This window comes from Zea mays, chromosome 2 (assembly GCF_902167145.1).
Source record: "Zea mays cultivar B73 chromosome 2, Zm-B73-REFERENCE-NAM-5.0, whole genome shotgun sequence".
NCBI classification, from domain to species: domain Eukaryota; kingdom Viridiplantae; phylum Streptophyta; class Magnoliopsida; order Poales; family Poaceae; genus Zea; species Zea mays.
The window spans coordinates 11,574,910-11,592,359 of record NC_050097.1 but is presented as its reverse complement, the minus strand read 5'-3'; the positions used below and the strand labels follow the sequence as shown (position 1 = coordinate 11,592,359).

General features: G+C 43.7%; 1 protein-coding gene and 2 long non-coding RNA genes across 3 annotated transcripts; 1 reads left to right on the top strand and 2 right to left on the bottom strand.

Moving 5' to 3' along the window:
- Nucleotides 1-1,503: 1,503 nt before the first annotated feature.
- LOC109944471 (uncharacterized) lies at nucleotides 1,504-2,277 on the bottom strand. The gene is made up of 3 exons (XR_002267508.2): nucleotides 2,188-2,277; nucleotides 1,926-1,977; nucleotides 1,504-1,850 (listed from the first exon to the last, which is right to left on the bottom strand). It is a non-coding gene; the product is annotated as an uncharacterized lncRNA (long non-coding RNA).
- A 1,460-nt stretch (nucleotides 2,278-3,737) lies between these two features.
- On the top strand, nucleotides 3,738-5,618 carry LOC103645965 (uncharacterized). The gene is made up of 3 exons (XR_002267507.2): nucleotides 3,738-4,004; nucleotides 4,929-5,003; nucleotides 5,323-5,618. It is a non-coding gene; the product is annotated as an uncharacterized lncRNA (long non-coding RNA).
- A 3,125-nt stretch (nucleotides 5,619-8,743) lies between these two features.
- Nucleotides 8,744-16,257, bottom strand: LOC103645964 (26S proteasome non-ATPase regulatory subunit 1 homolog A). The gene is made up of 13 exons (XM_008670688.3): nucleotides 15,927-16,257; nucleotides 14,764-14,827; nucleotides 14,567-14,672; nucleotides 14,360-14,471; nucleotides 14,114-14,282; nucleotides 12,996-13,130; nucleotides 12,572-12,915; nucleotides 12,343-12,478; nucleotides 12,022-12,270; nucleotides 11,718-11,938; nucleotides 11,379-11,637; nucleotides 10,383-11,126; nucleotides 8,744-9,371 (listed from the first exon to the last, which is right to left on the bottom strand). The coding sequence occupies exons 1-13, from the start codon at nucleotides 16,073-16,075 to the stop codon at nucleotides 9,036-9,038; spliced, it is 3,024 nt and encodes a 1,007-aa protein (XP_008668910.1). The 5' UTR covers nucleotides 16,076-16,257; the 3' UTR covers nucleotides 8,744-9,035.
- Between the last annotated feature and the right edge of the window lie 1,193 nt (nucleotides 16,258-17,450).

The window sequence follows — 17,450 nt, the reverse complement described above, 5'->3', positions numbered from 1 at the left end:
CCTCATCCTCTTTTGTTTGTCTCCGCTCCGATGCGGCTTGTGGGAAGAAGATTTTTCCTTCTTCTCTTTGTGGTGAGAGGAAGATTTCTTCTCCTTCCCTTTGTTGGAGGAGATCTTCTTCTTCTCCCTCCTCTTGGTGCGGGACTCTTCCGATGAAGTGCTCCCGTTGCTTGTAGTGGGCTTTTCGCCGGTCTCCATCTCCTTCTTGGCGTGATCTCCCGACATCACTTCGAGCGGTTAGGCTCTAATGAAGCACCGGGTTCTGATACCAATTGAAAGTCGCCTAGAGGGGGGTGAATAGGGCGAAACTGAAATTTATAAATATAAACACAACTACAAGCCGGGTTAGCGTTAGAAATATAAACGAGTCCGAGAAAGAGGGTGCAAAACAAATCGTAATCAAGTAAGGAGTGTGACACGTGGATTTGTTTTACCGAGGTTCGGTTTTCGCAAACCTACTCCCCGTTGAGGAGGCCACAAAGGCCGGGTCTCTTTCAACCCTTCCCTCTCTCAAACGGTCCCTCGGACCGAGTGAGCTTTCTTTTCTCAATCACTTGGAACACAAAGTTCCTCAAGGATCACCACAAGATTGGTGTCTCTTGCCTCAATTACAAGTGAGTTTGATCGCAATGAAAGAATCAAGAAAGCACGATTGAAAATGCCAAGCGACAAGAGCGACAAATAACACACGGATCACTTTCTCTCTCAAGCCACTAATCACTAATGATCTCTTTTCTCAATTGTGAAACTTGGAGAGATGGAGGCTTTGAATGTGTCTTGGAATGGGTTGCTAGCTCTTGTATTGAATGTTGAAGGTTGGAATGCTTGGATAGATTGAATGGAGGTGGTTGGGGTGGTATTTATAGCCACCAACCACTTCCTAGCCGTTGGGCCATTCTGCTGAGCGCGGACAGTCCGCGACCCAGGTCCGGACGGTCCGCCCCTGTTGATCAACGGCTGAAAATGCAACGGTCAGCAGTAACGGCTATATCAACGGCTATATTGCATTTAATGCGTCGTCAGATGTCAGATAAAGCCAGTCGCGGACGGTCCGGTCGTGCACTCCGGACGGTCCGCGAGGCCCTCTATAATTCATTTCTCTGAACCCGTCACCTTCGGGTTTTTCGGCTTCTTGCCTACCGGACTGTCAGCGCTAGAGGCCGGACGGTCCGCACGAGGACCCAGACGGTCCGCCCTTTTCTCCGGGCGGTCCATAGTGCAGACTTGGATTTTCGCATTGGTTCTGTCCGAGTGTCATCTTCGTGTCGCGGACGGTCCGCCGCAAGGGCCCGGACGGTCCGCGCTTGGCCTGTTTTTCCAAAAAGCTTCTCCTGTCCGGAATAATCTACGGTATTCCGGACAGTCGATTTAGTATAGTTGTATATGAACCTTTGGCACCTGTAGAACATATAATCTAGAGCAAACTAGTTAGTCCAATTGTTTGTGTTGGGCGATTCAACCACCAAAACTATTTAGGAACTAGGTGTAAGCCTAATTCCCTTTCAAGGAATAATTTCAATGTCAGTGTACTTCCATAGATATATAGGCAATGGATCTCAGTATACCTGTAATTAAACAGGTCTACCAAACGAAACCTACCTTTGGTTCAAAACTGTACAAGGTTAACTTGGGCCTAATGAAAACATACAGTCACTGATTTGAAGGATAACAGATAGAAGTTAGTGACACGAGCTGCTGAGTTCTTATCCGTCGGGTGGTCATGAGCTAAATGAGTTACTGAACCATTTCACATGGCTTCACCAGTCAGAGATGGAGACATGTCCTTCTCGGTAGAGCTCTTTTCTTGGCAAAATTTTGCTGGATCTGCAAACAACCTTGTAAACGGCTACCTGAAAAGAAAACGAATGGTTGCTGCAGTGGAACTTCAGATCAGTACTCCAAGAAGCAAATTAAGGGAAGACTACCTGCTTAGCCGGATGGTCTTGGACCCTATAACAATTTCTTCGAACGTGTATCCTGTTCACAGTAAAGAGAATCATAATTACATAGTTAGATGCCTGTGCGCTGCAACGGCACATAGATTATCTTTTGATAAAATATTAGTGCGCCAAGAGCATATAAGAGCAATAGCAATGCAAAGAAAAAATTACATGATTACCAACACCAGCCACCTTAAATTGGGACATTAAATAGTATTAAGAGAAGTAACAATGCCAAACCCTAAACCTTTTATCATTGATTCAGTAAATCCGTAGACATATTATCCATAACTTGTCCATAACTTGACTGACAAGTAGTACGATCAAATGAAATCTGGAATGAATAAGAAACCCTTGAGTGAGCATACAACTAAATAGGGTACGAAATATTTAATAAAATGTTATTGCATAATAATTTATACATAATAAGACCAAAAAACAGGTACCACAAGCACCAAACTGGAACATTTGGTAGAAAAAAATAGCACAGATTTGAATTCATCATCTTTGGATTCTATCAAAATGAAAATGAATAATCAGGGATATTGCATGATTTTAAATTGAATAACAGTAGCATTCTCGAGGTGATAATGCACCGCTAGCATTCTCTAGCTAGGTAGCAGTGGTTTATGCGGAATTTGTTTCTGTTTTGGGCTAATCCAGTTTGGTTTGTTAGGGCTAGTGTATAAAATAGATTAGTCTGGCGGCATGCTCTAGCGGCAGCGAGGGAGACACGAGAACGGCCGGGAAAGGTAGCGAAGTACACCTTTGTCCACCATGGATAATCAAGAAACCACTCATCTCTCTCTTCCTCTCCTTCTCGACGAACCCGTCCCACAAGCACGTGCGAGCCAAGGCAGACAAGAGCGAGGTGGAGAGAGAGAGGAAAACCCCTCTCCCGTCCAGGCAACCTTCATCGACGCATACGGCGGAGGCCACAGAGGCGCCACGCGAGGGAGCCCCACCGCAGCAGCACTGGGCTCGGGCGGCCGCTGACGCCCAAATTGGGCACCCCCGGATATCCTTGCCGGCGCCCGGGGCCTCCTCCCCATGGTCGTGCCTCTCCGGGGTTCTCCTCGCGCGGGTGTCGACCATGCCGGACCTCGCTTCCACCAGCAAGGTATACGCCCGCCCGAGCCCAGTTCGCCACCTGATCCCTGTCGATTTAGACCTCGCTTCCACCAGCAAGGTATACGCCCGCCCGAGCCCAGTTCGCCACCTGATCCCTGTCGATTTCCCCCTCGAATTCCCCGGGCTGAGCTGGCTGAGAGATGTGAAGAGCCATTGGCGTACCTGGACATCGTCGAAGGTCTAGCGGTTGAAGAGCTTCACTGCGTCCTGCGGCTGCTCCACCTTCGCCATGGCTGAGGTCGAGAGAGCGATGTGCTGTTTCGGCGGAGGCCTAGGGAAGTTACCGCTCGTGGGGTGCGAGGTGGATTCTAATAATAGGCGTGGGCGTGCGGGAGCGGGGGGGTCGCGGGAGCGGCAGTTTCGCTGGCGCGCGGGCATGCGGGAGCGGCAGTTTCGCTGGCGCGCGGGCATGCGGGAGCGGGGGCAGTCTACACTGCCCCCTTAATAGTTAGTAGAGATATCTTCGCCTTGTCGAAATGGTCCATCCATCCATCCATCAGCTGGCCCAACAGCAACTCATCTCGATAAGGGTCGGCTTCGCCTCCCAATGCAGACGCATGCTGCGTGCAGGTGCAGCACCACCTCACCGGAGGTCTACTACTACGCCTACGTTGAAATTCGGTCTAGAAGCACAACAAGGTCGTCCGGCCCGAGGAGCATACATTACATAGATCATGTCGATCCCCTCAAGTCCAACCCAATTATATGTATAATATCGCAAACCGTGAACAAATCAATGCGCCGTTTTGTCAAAAACTTGGCCCAAATTCTTCGCACATCCATCCACCTCATTGAGCAAGAGGTTTCACCTCGGTAGGGAAGGAATGGGCTGTGCCGGGTCAATTATCATTCGTCGAGACTGAACGGCCGGCGAAGCTGTCAAAGAATTCTTGAACCATTCAGATCTGTTACTCGAACGCACGCACCGGCACCGTGAGTCTTCCTCTCTCTTTTTTTTACCCGGTTCTTGAATCACCCCCAACTTGGAGCATTTCGAGCTGCAAGAATAATCAGCCGCGCGAGCATGTGGGATGGGTCGCCAGCCAAGCCAAGCCATTGCGGCATTGCCCCAGGTACCTGCAGGTGCGTCTTCGCGTTGGATCCCACCACGGATCCATTGAATCGCGTTTACCAAGGTGCCGCATGTGGGATGGGATGGGATGGGAGAACCGGCCGGGCCGGCCTATGCGGTCACAGTAGGACTGAGTCATCATCTGCTCTAGCCGTCGCTGCCTGAATACAGCAGATGACAGGGAAACAAGAGCAGCGTCGCTCGGCTGAACAAACAAGCATGATTAGACAGTAGTGCCTTCGTTTTCTTGTGCGGCCAGAGAAAAGTATGGTCTGCGATATGGTTCCCAGTATGAGATTCTTTTTTTAAAAAAAAGGAATACTAGGACATCTCTGAATTCTGAAGAATTCAGAATTCAGAGCTAGGAAGTTAGACCGAGCATTCGGTTGTTTTCTGCCGCTGTCGATAGTTGCCCTCGTTTTCTTATGCAAAGCGCTGTTGCCACTCGTTCGTTCGCATGTGACGGGATACGGAGAAGGATTTTGCGCCTGAGTAGTGGCCGCTTGCAGAACGAAGATCGACAGCTGAAGAATAAGAAGAACATGCATGTGTAAAAAAAAGAAAGAATAAGAACGAAGATCGTGTGAGATTCTGAGACGAAGGTTTCAGAACATGTCTGTTGTCTCTGGTATGGTATGGCCAGTAGTATGTCTCTGCTAATGGACTACAACTATACAAGTATTGATTACGACGACCGCAGTTTCCATGGTTGCCTAGCTAATAATACTTGATACTGTCATTCATGTGACAAGGTAGCTCTTCTTTTCTGCATCTTCATGTCGTAGGGCAGGGACGCCTCAAAACCCTTCAGATATGGATGATCGATATGTGCCGTCATGAAGAACTGAAGGTGACGAAGAGTAGGAGACTATCATACCTTCTTGTTTCCGTTTGTTTTTCCTATACTATGTAAATGTTCATGTGTTGCAACAACAACAACAACAACAAACAAAACATAACACCATAATAACATATATGTTATACTGTTATCTAAAAAAAGATAGTGCAATTGTGATATTTAAAATATCAATATTCTATAAGTCTTGTAAAGGATGGATAATTAAAATATAACTCTTAAGCTTTACTGTGAAGCTTGTGGTTTAAAATATTATTGCTGCTACTCGAGGAGAATTTCAGAGGCCCTGACATCTTGCCTATCCATCGACTCTTTGGCTCCAGCTACATGGCCAGACTCCACTTCGATCAAGCAGTGGTGGCTCGTGATCGACTCATCCGCAGTGCCGAAAAAGGGGACCCGCTCCCTGCTACTTCTGGTGGGCTGGAAAATCTGGATGGAAAGAAACATCCGCACTTTCCAAAGGCGAGAGAGGTCAGTGGTAGACCTGTTAGCACCAATTAAGACGGAGGCAAGGCTATGAGATGTTGCAGGTGCTAAACACATTTTTACGCTTTTACCTCCTGATGTAATTATATAACTTATTTATACTCTCGCTGTGGGGCTTCTTGGCTCCCGCTTGATTCTCTTCTTTATTGATAGAAGCGAGCACATCCTCGTGCCGTTCGTTATAAAGCCATAGTTCTTTCAACTAACAAAAAAAGATAAAAACCCAAAAATGTAAACGTAGACGACTACTCACTATTTCTTACCTTACAATGATATGTATACGTGAATACATAAATATATAATGTACAATTAAGAATCTAGCCTCTCAAATAGTTTGGTCCAGTGCTTTACACGGGCACCAAGCTGTAGCTAGTCACCAATCAAAAATGATCCAGAAGATCTTCAAGTTGAAGATGCCGCATCTGACTTCTTGCAGCTGAAGCACGGCAGCACGCAGAGGGCTAAAGCTGCAGTTGGAAGTGTCCTGCATGCGTACAAGTTCTTTATAAATTGTTAAAGCTAAGGTATTGTTGACTATATTAAAAAAATGCATCAGCGCGTGAGACATTACCTCTTTTACGGAGCTAGAACCTCTGTGTATATTATATTCTTCATGAATATATCTTTTGTCGTTTCTTCTTGCTCTTCTCCTTCCCTTTCCCCTTGTTCATGTCCTTAACAGCTGACATGGCCAAGATCCTAATGTTCGATCTTGTCATCAGGGACGGGCCCAGCATAAGTTGTCATGGATCTTGATAACGCTACATACAATTGGTCGTACAAGAATACTGGTTCTGATAAGTACTGTATCTCAGTCCAGCGACCGGGCCTTCGTTAGCACCAAAAGAAGGCTATACTGTTGGATGTCGCCAAGATGCATTCAAAGATTCTTGTATAGCAAATCATCACGAAGCCTAGCTACTAGGACCACTATTCTCGAGGATCCATGTCCTCGGAACTATCCTGGGACTGACCCGGAATCCGGATAGGGGCCTAACCCTTCGGGAAACTTGATCTAAGGTACTTCAAATGAATAAGGCATCTATACTGTAATTTCTCGGCAGAACAACCAAGGGTCCAAGGACTTCTAAGTCCTAGGGTACTCTAAATAAAAAAAATAGTTATTTATAGTCAAAATTTATAAGTTTGACTCGAACATGGTTTAAAACGATAAAATAGTAGGACACCGGATGAAGTTGCTTGAGGGCCTCTTTTGACCTTGGATCCTAAGGTCCCTGGTTTCAAGTATATGAACAGTTGGGCCCCAAGCCCCCTAGGGCCTAGGCTCTCCTAGGATAGCGTGTTCGGCTGCAGCTGTTCATACTGTTGCAACTGTAATTTATAGAGACAAAATATTATAGTAGTTGTAGTCAGATTAAAGTCGTAGCAAGCCACATTAAACAAGTCGTAAGTATAAAGCCACCTGCAAGACAGAAGGGTATAGTTAGCCGCCCCCACCAAAGGTATTGTAGCCCCCAAGACAGAGATGCCACCTTTGAGACCTACTTCTGACAAGGCCATAACACTATGACTTTAGATAAGACTACCGTGCGATACATTAAGGGTGTGTTTGGTTACAATGACAGGATGGGACGATCCCTTAAATAAGGTTATTTAGTTCAGAGACAAGGGTTATGACAGAACTATTCCAGGTGAGAACTATCTCAGTTGTCTCAAAAAATTGAAGGATGAGAGAGGACGCCAATGGACATCTCTATCCTGGCTGTCCCACAACCAAACACACTATAAGGTACGTTTGGTTGCAATAACATGACGGGATGAGATGAGACGATCCATCAAATTAGGTTGTTTGGTTCTGGGTCAAGGGTTAGGATGAAACTATTCCAGTGTTGTCCCCTGTTGTCCCTCAAAATTGGAGGGACGACAGAGGATGCTAGGGGACATCCCTGTCCTAGCTGACCCGCAACCAAACGCACCATAAGTGTGTGAGGCGTGATGTTACAACCTGACAGGTGAGATGTGATATCATAATGTGACAGGTGCACTATCACCACAACTTAGAATCGACAACATGGTACTCAAGACTAGGGATGAAAACGGTTTCGGAATTTTTCGGTATTCTGGAAACCGATTTCGAAATTTTTCGGTCGGATTCATCGGTAACGGTATTTTTCGAAAACGGAATCGGTTTTCGGAATTTTCTATCGGAATCGGTATCGGAATCGCCGTGGTGTTTTACCGACCGTTTCCTTCGGTTACCGGTTTTTGTCGGAAATTACCGGATTTGTATCTCGGAATTTTCCGGAATTGGGTCTCGGAATTTTTCGGAATTGTGTCTCGGAATTTTCCAGCATGTGATTTTTCGCATCGCCTGTACGTCTCTAGATAAGGATTACTTATTTTGTACTTTTTGGACACCTTTAGATTTTTTTGATAGATGGTGTTGGAAGACAGTTGAGATTAACGATTTGGTCTTTTCCACACACTAGGTTTTTGTGTTTTCCTGTGAGGTTGTGAAAAACTCTTTATGTGAGGAAAAAATATTTCATAAGTAAGCATGCTATGTCAGCTAGATCGAGTGGGTATTGTGAATTGTGAACTTTTAGTCTATGAACTTGTGATCTTTATGAACTTGTTATATTGTGAACTTGTGATCTTTGTACACTTTTTATATTATAAATTTGTGATCCTTGTGAACTTTTTATATTGTGAACTTGTTATATCATGAATTGTGAACTTGTGGTCTTTGTGATCTTTTGTCAACTTTGTTGTATTATGAAGTTTGATATATTTACCGATTGTATTTTAGATTCCGACCGTTACCGGTGTATTTTCCGCACCAAACTTTTGTTTCCGATGTTTCTGAAATACCGATATCGTTTCCGTTTCCGGAGTTACCGTTTTCGATTTTGTTTCCGATAAAAAATATGAAAACGATAATGGTTTTAGTGTTTGCCGACCGTTTTCATCCCTACTCAAGACCACTATCCTGTACGTACATCGACCCTGTAGCTATGTATCGGCATACCGGTGTACCCTGTACGTACATCGACCCTGTAGCTATGTATCGGCATACCGGTGTACCATGAAATATTATTAAATATAGATTATTACATCGATTACCAGCTATGTCATACTAGACATCGTTGTTTGTTGATACAACATAATATACATGCCCATGTGGTAGGTATGATTGCCCCTAAAGAACACCTCCGTTGGTCGTCCGACTGTAGTAGCTGCAATCTATGAAGACAAAATATTATAGAAGCTATAGTTGGATTAAAACCGCAGCAATGAATAACCCAGATGAATAACCCAGGCTCTATGTATGACTTCACGGCTAGGATAAAATCAGGGTTGTTGGGGCTTAGCTATAAGAGCACCCAGATTCTCAACGATGATCCTATAGAGCCGACTCAAGTATAATTCTCGAGCCTACAAAAAGTCTTCCAACCAACAACAAATTTCCGCACACTACATACTCAGAAAGTAAAAAAAAAAAAGATAACAAAAGGTATAGAAAGGACGAGGGGAATCGCAAGTTCAGACCACCAACACAACCCTCTACGGACCCAGGTATCTACGCTTATGAGGAGTACTCAAAGGGTTGCGGCGGTTGTGGCTCGTCGTCAACGGCCATGGCAGATGATCCGGACCCCTGTTGGCTTGCAGCTGTGGCAGTGTTGCCGGTGCTTCCTCCAACTGCTGTGGGAGCATCGGTCAGTGCAAGGTCCTCGGCCTCAGTGGGCTGAAGGTCTCGGAGGAGGATGAATCCAGAAGGCGCTGGTTTCACAGGGACGTATCGGCTGTTTTCAAGAAACTTGATGAACTTCTCCTGTGCAGGGATCACCCGAGCTGGGTTCGTCAGGAGTTGATACGTTGCTTCTGGTTCAGGAGCTTTCTTTTCAGTGGCATTATCAACCTTGAAACAAAAAATCGAGTCTGGTAAGTTTATGGTCTAACTTGAAATAGCTCCAAGCCAGCATCTAGATTATGCATCATGGCAGTAAATTATAACAAAATGACTAATAAAAAAATACATTGAATGTTTACAAGCTTATCAGAGTGGCCTCCACAGGCACTGCAGTGGCTTTTCAACAATACGTTTTCCCCCTAGATTCAGTAAGTTCATTGAACTTTTGGGTAGACATGATCAGTGAAGAGTAAAGACTTCCCCAGGTATGCAAACCCTAGCCCCTAGGCGACAGTATATAACATGACTAGATGTTTAGAATCTAGATGTAGAAATATTTAGGTGCAAATTAGTTAAATTGATTGATGGGTACATTGTTGATGCATTATGTACTTCCTTGGATTGTGAAGAAGGATTCAGATATGAAAAGACAGTAAAGTTTCTGCGGTTCCACGGACGTCGTGTGTCACCCTTCCACTTCCCGCTTTATGCAGCAAAAATAAGGTAAAATTGCTTTATGCAGCAAAAATAAGGTAAAATTGTGCACAACTGAGGATTCAAAACTTGGTGGTGGGCTCCACATTCACACCTATCTAACCAACAGAGCAACACATATTTTTGTGTTTTATTAAAACAAAGTCTACTCATGTGATATATAAAAATCATAGCAATGTACGGGCATCTAACTAGTATTGTGTTATTTATTAGTACTCCCTTGGTTCTAAACTATAAACTTTCCTAGATACGTAGCTTTTTTTATGCACTTACATATTACACTGTCTATAATCTGTCTAGATACATTGCAAAAGTAATGTATCTAGAAAAAACAAGCGTCCTATAATTTCGAACGCATTATCTGTGTAGTGAATTGTCGGCAAATACTTTGTTTGTTCATCGATTTCCTAAATGTCTTTTACCGAATTACATGTGGAAAAATTGAGCATACCCCATGAAAAAATCATAGGCCCGCCACTGCTCGGGGATGTTAATACAATGAAGAGAAAGACATAAAGTTGTTACCTGCATGACATCAGCATCCTTCTCTTGAGCTTTAGCCGCCTTGCTTGAGGTAGAACCAGAAGCCTCCTCTGTTGCTTTCTCCTGGTTAGCTTTGCTTTCTGCGTCCTTCTTTGCCCTAGATTTTGCTTTCGCATAAGTTGACAAAATGGCTGTTGGCAGTTTCACTGTCGAAGTAGTAGTCTGCTGAGTTGTCGGTTTGGGATACTCGAAGAGAGACGGTTTAGCATGTGACAGGAACTCAAACTTTGGCACTTTCAAATCAGAGTTGAGCCCAATGAAGGCTGTTGGTGAGAAGGCCAGGCTGATAAAATATAAGAGAGGATACCAGTACCAGAACTGACTGAAAACGGCAAGACCAATCACAGCAGTGAGTTTGTCATGCTTGTTTCTTGAAAGGAGCTTGATTGTAACATTCCTACCACCAGCATCAAGGACACCAGAAGCTAGTATGGCACCCATCTTGCTCATGGTGTCCTCATGTTTGTCAAGAATGATCTTCTCCAACTGACGCCTAAATGCTCCAACACGAGAATCAAAGGATTCATTCGTTTGGATCATTACCATTGCCATGGCAATGAGAGCTCCCTGACGCACAAAGTCAACAACGTCTGATGTAAGAGGCTCCAACAAGGAAATTGCATCACTTAATCCAGACCCTGCACATGATATCCCAACGGCTAAGGCTGCACCATAGCGAACATGTGGGTTGTATGATTCAGATAGCAGGGATACAATTCTTGGAGTCTGCAAAAATACAGATGTAATGTGTGGGTTAAAAAATGGCATTGATGTTTGTCGGTCAAATTTCATGTATGATAATAATTAATAAATGAAACAGAATTTCAACAAAAGGCATCTAGTCTAGTTAAAATAATACTCCTTCCGTTCTTTTTTATTTGTCGCGATTTAGTTCAAAAATGAACTAGCCGGTGACAAATATTCGAGAACGGAGGTAGTATAATGCAATCTGGCGATTGATTCCAGTATTCGACAAACCTGCTCGGGCTCATTGTACAGAACAAAACCAAGAGCCATAACTGCAGTCCTCCGAACATCATCACTGACATCTGATACAGCAAAATGCAGCAGCTGGTGGATGGCTTTGTTGTTGGCAGTTCCCCTGTAGGCTAGAGCCAATGCATACATACCACCATAACGTAATATGGGATCTTGATCTCTAGTCATTTGTTCAATCAAGGTGTCTGCTTCCTCTTCTCTGCCATATACTGTCAGTGCAATTCCCAGTGACAAACCCCTGGAGAAAGAGAGAATTGTCAGAGGATTGTTCTTAAGATCAAGTGCATAAGCACTGTACAGCAATCAAACAGCACCAACCTTATAATCTTTTCATGCTGTGTATCATGTGCATAAGCAAGCATCTCACTAGCCTTTTCACTAGCGGTCCCAACCATGAGCAAGCCCATGCCAATACCAGCTGCCTCACCAGCAACAGCACTGTCTGTGTAAAGGACATTCTTTATGTCCTCATATATTTCCTCATCTGATGTGCCCAAAGCTGCAAGCCCAAGCCCCAAACATGCACCATGCTGGATGACCTGTATGACATTGGGGGTTGGGATTAGCACAATATGCATGAAATGAATAACAAAACAAAGGGATAGAAATAAACGATAATCACCTCTGCACTGGTGTTGCGAAGACTTTCACGGAGGAATTGTTTGATTCCTTCACCATGATTGGCATGAATCAGACCTAGTGCGTAGAGGGCACCACCTTCTGAATATGGACTGCCACCGCCAACTGCACCACTTTGAGGTAGGTAGGGGGCCATCAAAGCCCGGCCTTGTTGAAGGTGACCTCTATGAATGACACCTAGTCCAGCAGTTGCACTGAATTTTGCCCAATTGGTTGCCCTGCTTAACCACTCCTGGAACACAATGGCTTTATGAAACGGTGCAACAGCTAAACTTAATGCAGAGGCAGTAGAAAAGTCATATACCAGGTTCTCTCTTAGAAAGGTATCTACAGTAGTTCCCGCATGCATGATTGCATTGGCACATATTGTTGAACTGTGACAAACACTATTCCTCATTTCCACAGCTTGCTTTATTGTCTTCAGAATTAAAAGATCAGATCTGTTGAAACAAACAACCATACGACATCAGTATCTGGTGAAGGCATATGCTCAAGGACAGTTGCCACCATTTAGCAAGAAATAATTGATTTACCTGTTGTGGCTATATAGAAATTGCAATGTCAGCTGAATAGAAGTCTCCCCTGACAGTATTCCTTTAATTTTTTGAAGCCGGTCAGCATGTGCTACCTCATTTGGATCCACAGTGTGAGCATTTCCATTTGGTGCTGTATCATCTCTCATCTGAACATCTCCAGCTGCTTCTGTGCCTGTACCCACAGTGCTGGCAGTTTGATCATCTTGCACAGCTGGCTCGCTGTCAGGGTTGGATGGCACAGGAGTCGGTGAGGCCAAACGATTCCTCACATTCAAAAGAAAAGCTTGGTTTTCATTCTCAACAAGATCGAAGGCAGTTTGATATGCAAGTAGAGCATCATCCTGGAGACAGAGCATGGCATCTCATGTAAGCAACTACAAATGCCATTAATAATGCAGCAGAAGAAAGAACAAAAATGTACCTTGTTTCCAGAAAGCAGCGTGTCCAATATGCTTGCAACAGTTTCTGGCTCACCCAAAAACATAAGACACTGGCAAATGCTCTGATAATCTGGGTTTGGCAAAGTTTGGTATATTTTAACAATACAACGGAGAACCTGCGAAAAGTGTAAGATATTTGATAAGTCAGTTAATTTCATTTTAGCAGCATGTACTATATGCCAGAAACAGACACAAAATTCTAAAAAGATCCATGCATTTGCCTCCAACTAGACCTAACAATGGGTTTGGATTATCCAAAATAAAAAAGGATTTAACCTGAGTTGGAATTAATTGGATGGATTAGTTTGGAGCCCAATATCCAGTACGATGAGATCCAAAATACAACGGATTGGTTTAAATTCTAGAACCTAGATATCCAGAAATCCATTGGATTGGTTCAGATTCTGGCACCTCCAGGGGCCATGTCATTCTGGAACATGGCCATAGTCGTCACCTACATAGGTAACATTGGCAGCGGCCTCCTCGACATCCTTCCTAACCCGCACACCCCGCAAAGGCTTGAGGCCATGGAAGGTCAACATGTTGTCCTGCTCCCCACTCCAGCCGTGGTCCGCATCTGTGGGCGCCACCTCCTGCTCCAACGCCACATCGTCCACCTCGACCTCGACCTCGCCAACCCACCACAATGGCCAAGGACTTGAGCCTCTCGCCGACATCACCCATGTCTTCTACATCGCCTGACCACCATGCCACGGTGCGACCGAGGACGAGGCTCCCAAGGCCAGCTGCGACATGCTCCAAAACGTCCTCACTGTCATCATCCCCAACTGTCCAGCAGATAGCACTCGTCCATGTCTGCGTCCAAATTGGCCACAAGCACTTCGTTGACCTGTTGGAGCCCTTCACCGTCTGGTTTGTGGTCTCAAGTCTGTTCATGGCCTGTAGATTTTTGGACGTTTGGAACTTTGGATTGGTTTGGATTATTGTGTATTTGGCCAGATTGAATTGGATACTACAGGGATGCTATTGGTTTGGATTGTACCGGGGGGTGGGGACATTTTAGTTTTTTTTAATTGGATATGGGTCTTAATCCATTGTCAGCCAGGTCTACCCCCAACAAAGCAAAATGACTAAATACCTCAAAGCGATATTCACGGTGATTAACATATTGATGAGAAAGATTGATGCAATACGATAGAGCCCCATGAATATTATCACACCGAACAATTGCTTCCTCCAGCTTATCCAACCTTCTGCATTCAACAGCCATACCCATGGCCTGTTGATATTTCCCATCAAGAATACACCTGAGTCAAAGAATTTGTATTAGATTCATAACCCATCCGCCAAATTGACGGTACCAGACAATATAATCTTATCATACTTTTCAAGCATCCTCTCCACTATGGCCTCTAATCGAGGATCAATGTTCTCTTCCTCCTTTGCAGCTTTAGAGGCTCTGGTCTTGATACTGGCATATTCATCTAATGCTTTGGCTGAAAAAGAACAACCAGCAATTCAACATGATGACCAAAAGATATCATAATAAAACTATCATTCATATAAGCTCAAAACTTATGACCCTTTTCACCTAAAAGAGCATGGGCATAGTCTGAATCATCGGAAACATCAAATAGGGACCCAGCACCAAGTGCATATGACAGTGAATCATTTAACTCGCCCAGGTAGTAAAATACCTATATGATATACAACACACTTCAGTATTAACATTTAACAATACAGAAGAATGATCTTTTCATAGAAATAAAAAAAATTGAGGCATAATACCTTAGAAACAACAAGTGCTGCAAGCTGCCTCTGCTCAAACTCTTCATCTTCATACAGGCTCTCGCTGCAGATAGATAACAGCTAGAAACTAATTAGTGACTTAAATTATTGGAAAACAGGAAATACAAGAAAAGGCACACTTTGTGTGCTTCTGCAGTCATGAACTTTAATTGATGGTCCAATCATCTTCACCATGAAAAATATGGGGCAGAGTAGCTCCACAAACTAAATGAGAATTAAAATTAAGCTACATTTGTATCAAAAAGTCTGATAGCTACCATGAAACAAACATAGGAATGTAATGAAATCTAACTAGCTATATATCAATTAAAAATAGAAATTGAGATTAATAAAAACAGAAATTGAGGTTAATATTTCAAACAAAGGGACCATGCGGAACAGGCATTCCAGAAACAAGAGGTTTATAATATATAAGAAAGCAACTACTATCGAGATACATAACCACCAAAAACAAGCTTATCATACTGCAACTGAATTATACATAACGGAACCGAACAGGGAATACCCTAAACAAAATTGTTGAAGGGAGATAATGCATGCATTCATTTTTCCTTTCATCTGTAAAGACCAAGCCTTCACATTCTCACTTCACAGTTTCACACAATATTTCCTATCAAGACATAACCACAATCGTAAATGTACACCTGTCCACCCATGAAATTTCAAAAACAAAATCTGAAGTACCTACACTCAGCTCACTCCTACTGGGTACTGTACCCTTTCCTTATAGGTTGCCTCGAATAGCTTAGCCTTCCCATCAAAACCCAAGCTAAATCCAAGTAAGGGCAGAAGAAGTACAAGAGTGGCACACCAGTTCAGCTACAATCAATGTACGAAAGTATAGTTATCACACTCTTGCACACGGACGCGAATTGGGCCTCTGGAATCCACGTGTCAGAACCAACCCGTGACCTACGACGTTCAGCTTGCACAGACGACTGACTCTGAAGAAATTGCGCAAAAAAGACGGTATCTAGGTCAAGGTCTCTTCCAGAGTCATCATCATCAATAAGAGAAGCGGATCGAAACACTTCAGAAATTCAGCCAAACCAACGCCTGAACAAATCGCGCAAACACTGCAGCTACAGCGGCGGCAACCGCGTACGCCCAGCAGAAGCGAGGAGGGGGGAGGCCGGGCTCACATGGTGGGAACACTGGTGGAGATCTCGGGCCAGAAGAGGTGGACGACGGAGTTGAGACTGTCGAGTGCGTGCAGCTTCAGCTCCGGCGCCGGCTCCTGCAGCATAGCAAGGAGCCCACTGGCAGAGCTCACCGTGGCCACCGCCGCCATGGCCACCTCTGCTATCCCGTACGCCGCCGCCGAGAAGGACCGAGGGTTTGAGTACCGCGGGTCCTGCTTGGATGAGTCGACGACAACTGATGAAAACAATGAAACGAAGGTGCGGTAAACAAATAAAGGATACAATACAAGGGTTTATGTGTCAATAGAATTCTGGTTCTTTAGTAATTTCTTCTCTGTTCCAAATTATATACGCCTCTATCTCTTTAAAATGACGTCTATATCTTTATGTCAGTTAAATTTTCTGAAATGTGACTAGATTTATAAAAAATATTAGTGTCAGATAGATTTTTCAAGTATAACTAGCTTTTTAAAAAAATATTTATATCTTTTAAATAAATGTCTTATACAAATATATGTTTAATGAAATTTATTATACAGTATAAGTATTAGTAATATTTTTACATTTAATTAAAATTAAATATGTTTGACTATTCGATATAAAAAATGGTAGTTAAAGGGGAATAAATATAGTACTTCAATTTAGATTTGGCCTATAAGTCAAATAATTTAGACCAAATTTATATAAATTACTCTCAAGGAAACTTAGAGAATCAATTAGAGGGAGTATACTAACATCTAAAATATCAAAATGTATTATTAAGTTGTTTTTTTTGGTGTAACTAGTTAGAGCATGTCTAGATTCTCTCCTCTAAATTTTAAAGTTAAAGCTCCAAACAAGTTATCTAAATTATCTTTAAACTCTTGTCCATCCCATGTTAGAGTTTTAGAGCTCAAAAGTGTTAGAGAATTAGGCATTTTTTGTTTTAATTTAATCCAGAAAATTAGTGTGATGTATGTGACGGCATGCATGTGCATATGTGTATGAATACTCGCATAAGCAGTAAACAACATTAAAACATGCACAATTACTAAGAACAGAATGTACCCTACGGATGGACCGATGCTCAAAGCATTAGTGGATCCATTCACACGAGACATCTCGTATGTATGTTCGATGTAGTCATACGCAGTCGATGTAGACAGATGTAAGTAGTGCAGTCCCTTGAACGACGCCGACGATGAGGAACTTGGTCGAGCGGACGAAGCGAGCGGTCGCTAGTACGCTCCCTGGAAACCTGATTGCCCGCACACCCATGCAAGTGTAGCTCTGCGGACAGCGATTGCGGAGGCTTGCTCTCCCACTCTCTCTGTGCTCGCAGAAGGTGGGGACGATGATGGGTTGAGTGCAATGCGTATGAGAGATATTCGCGTGCGTGACTAGAAGCAGCTTCACCTCCTCTGTCGCCTCCGTATTTGTACACATCCAGAGGGAAGCAACTTCACCTCCTTCATCTCCTCCATATTTGTACATGGCCAGATGGAGGGAAACGGACAGTAATGGTCGCCATTAGGACTAGAAACT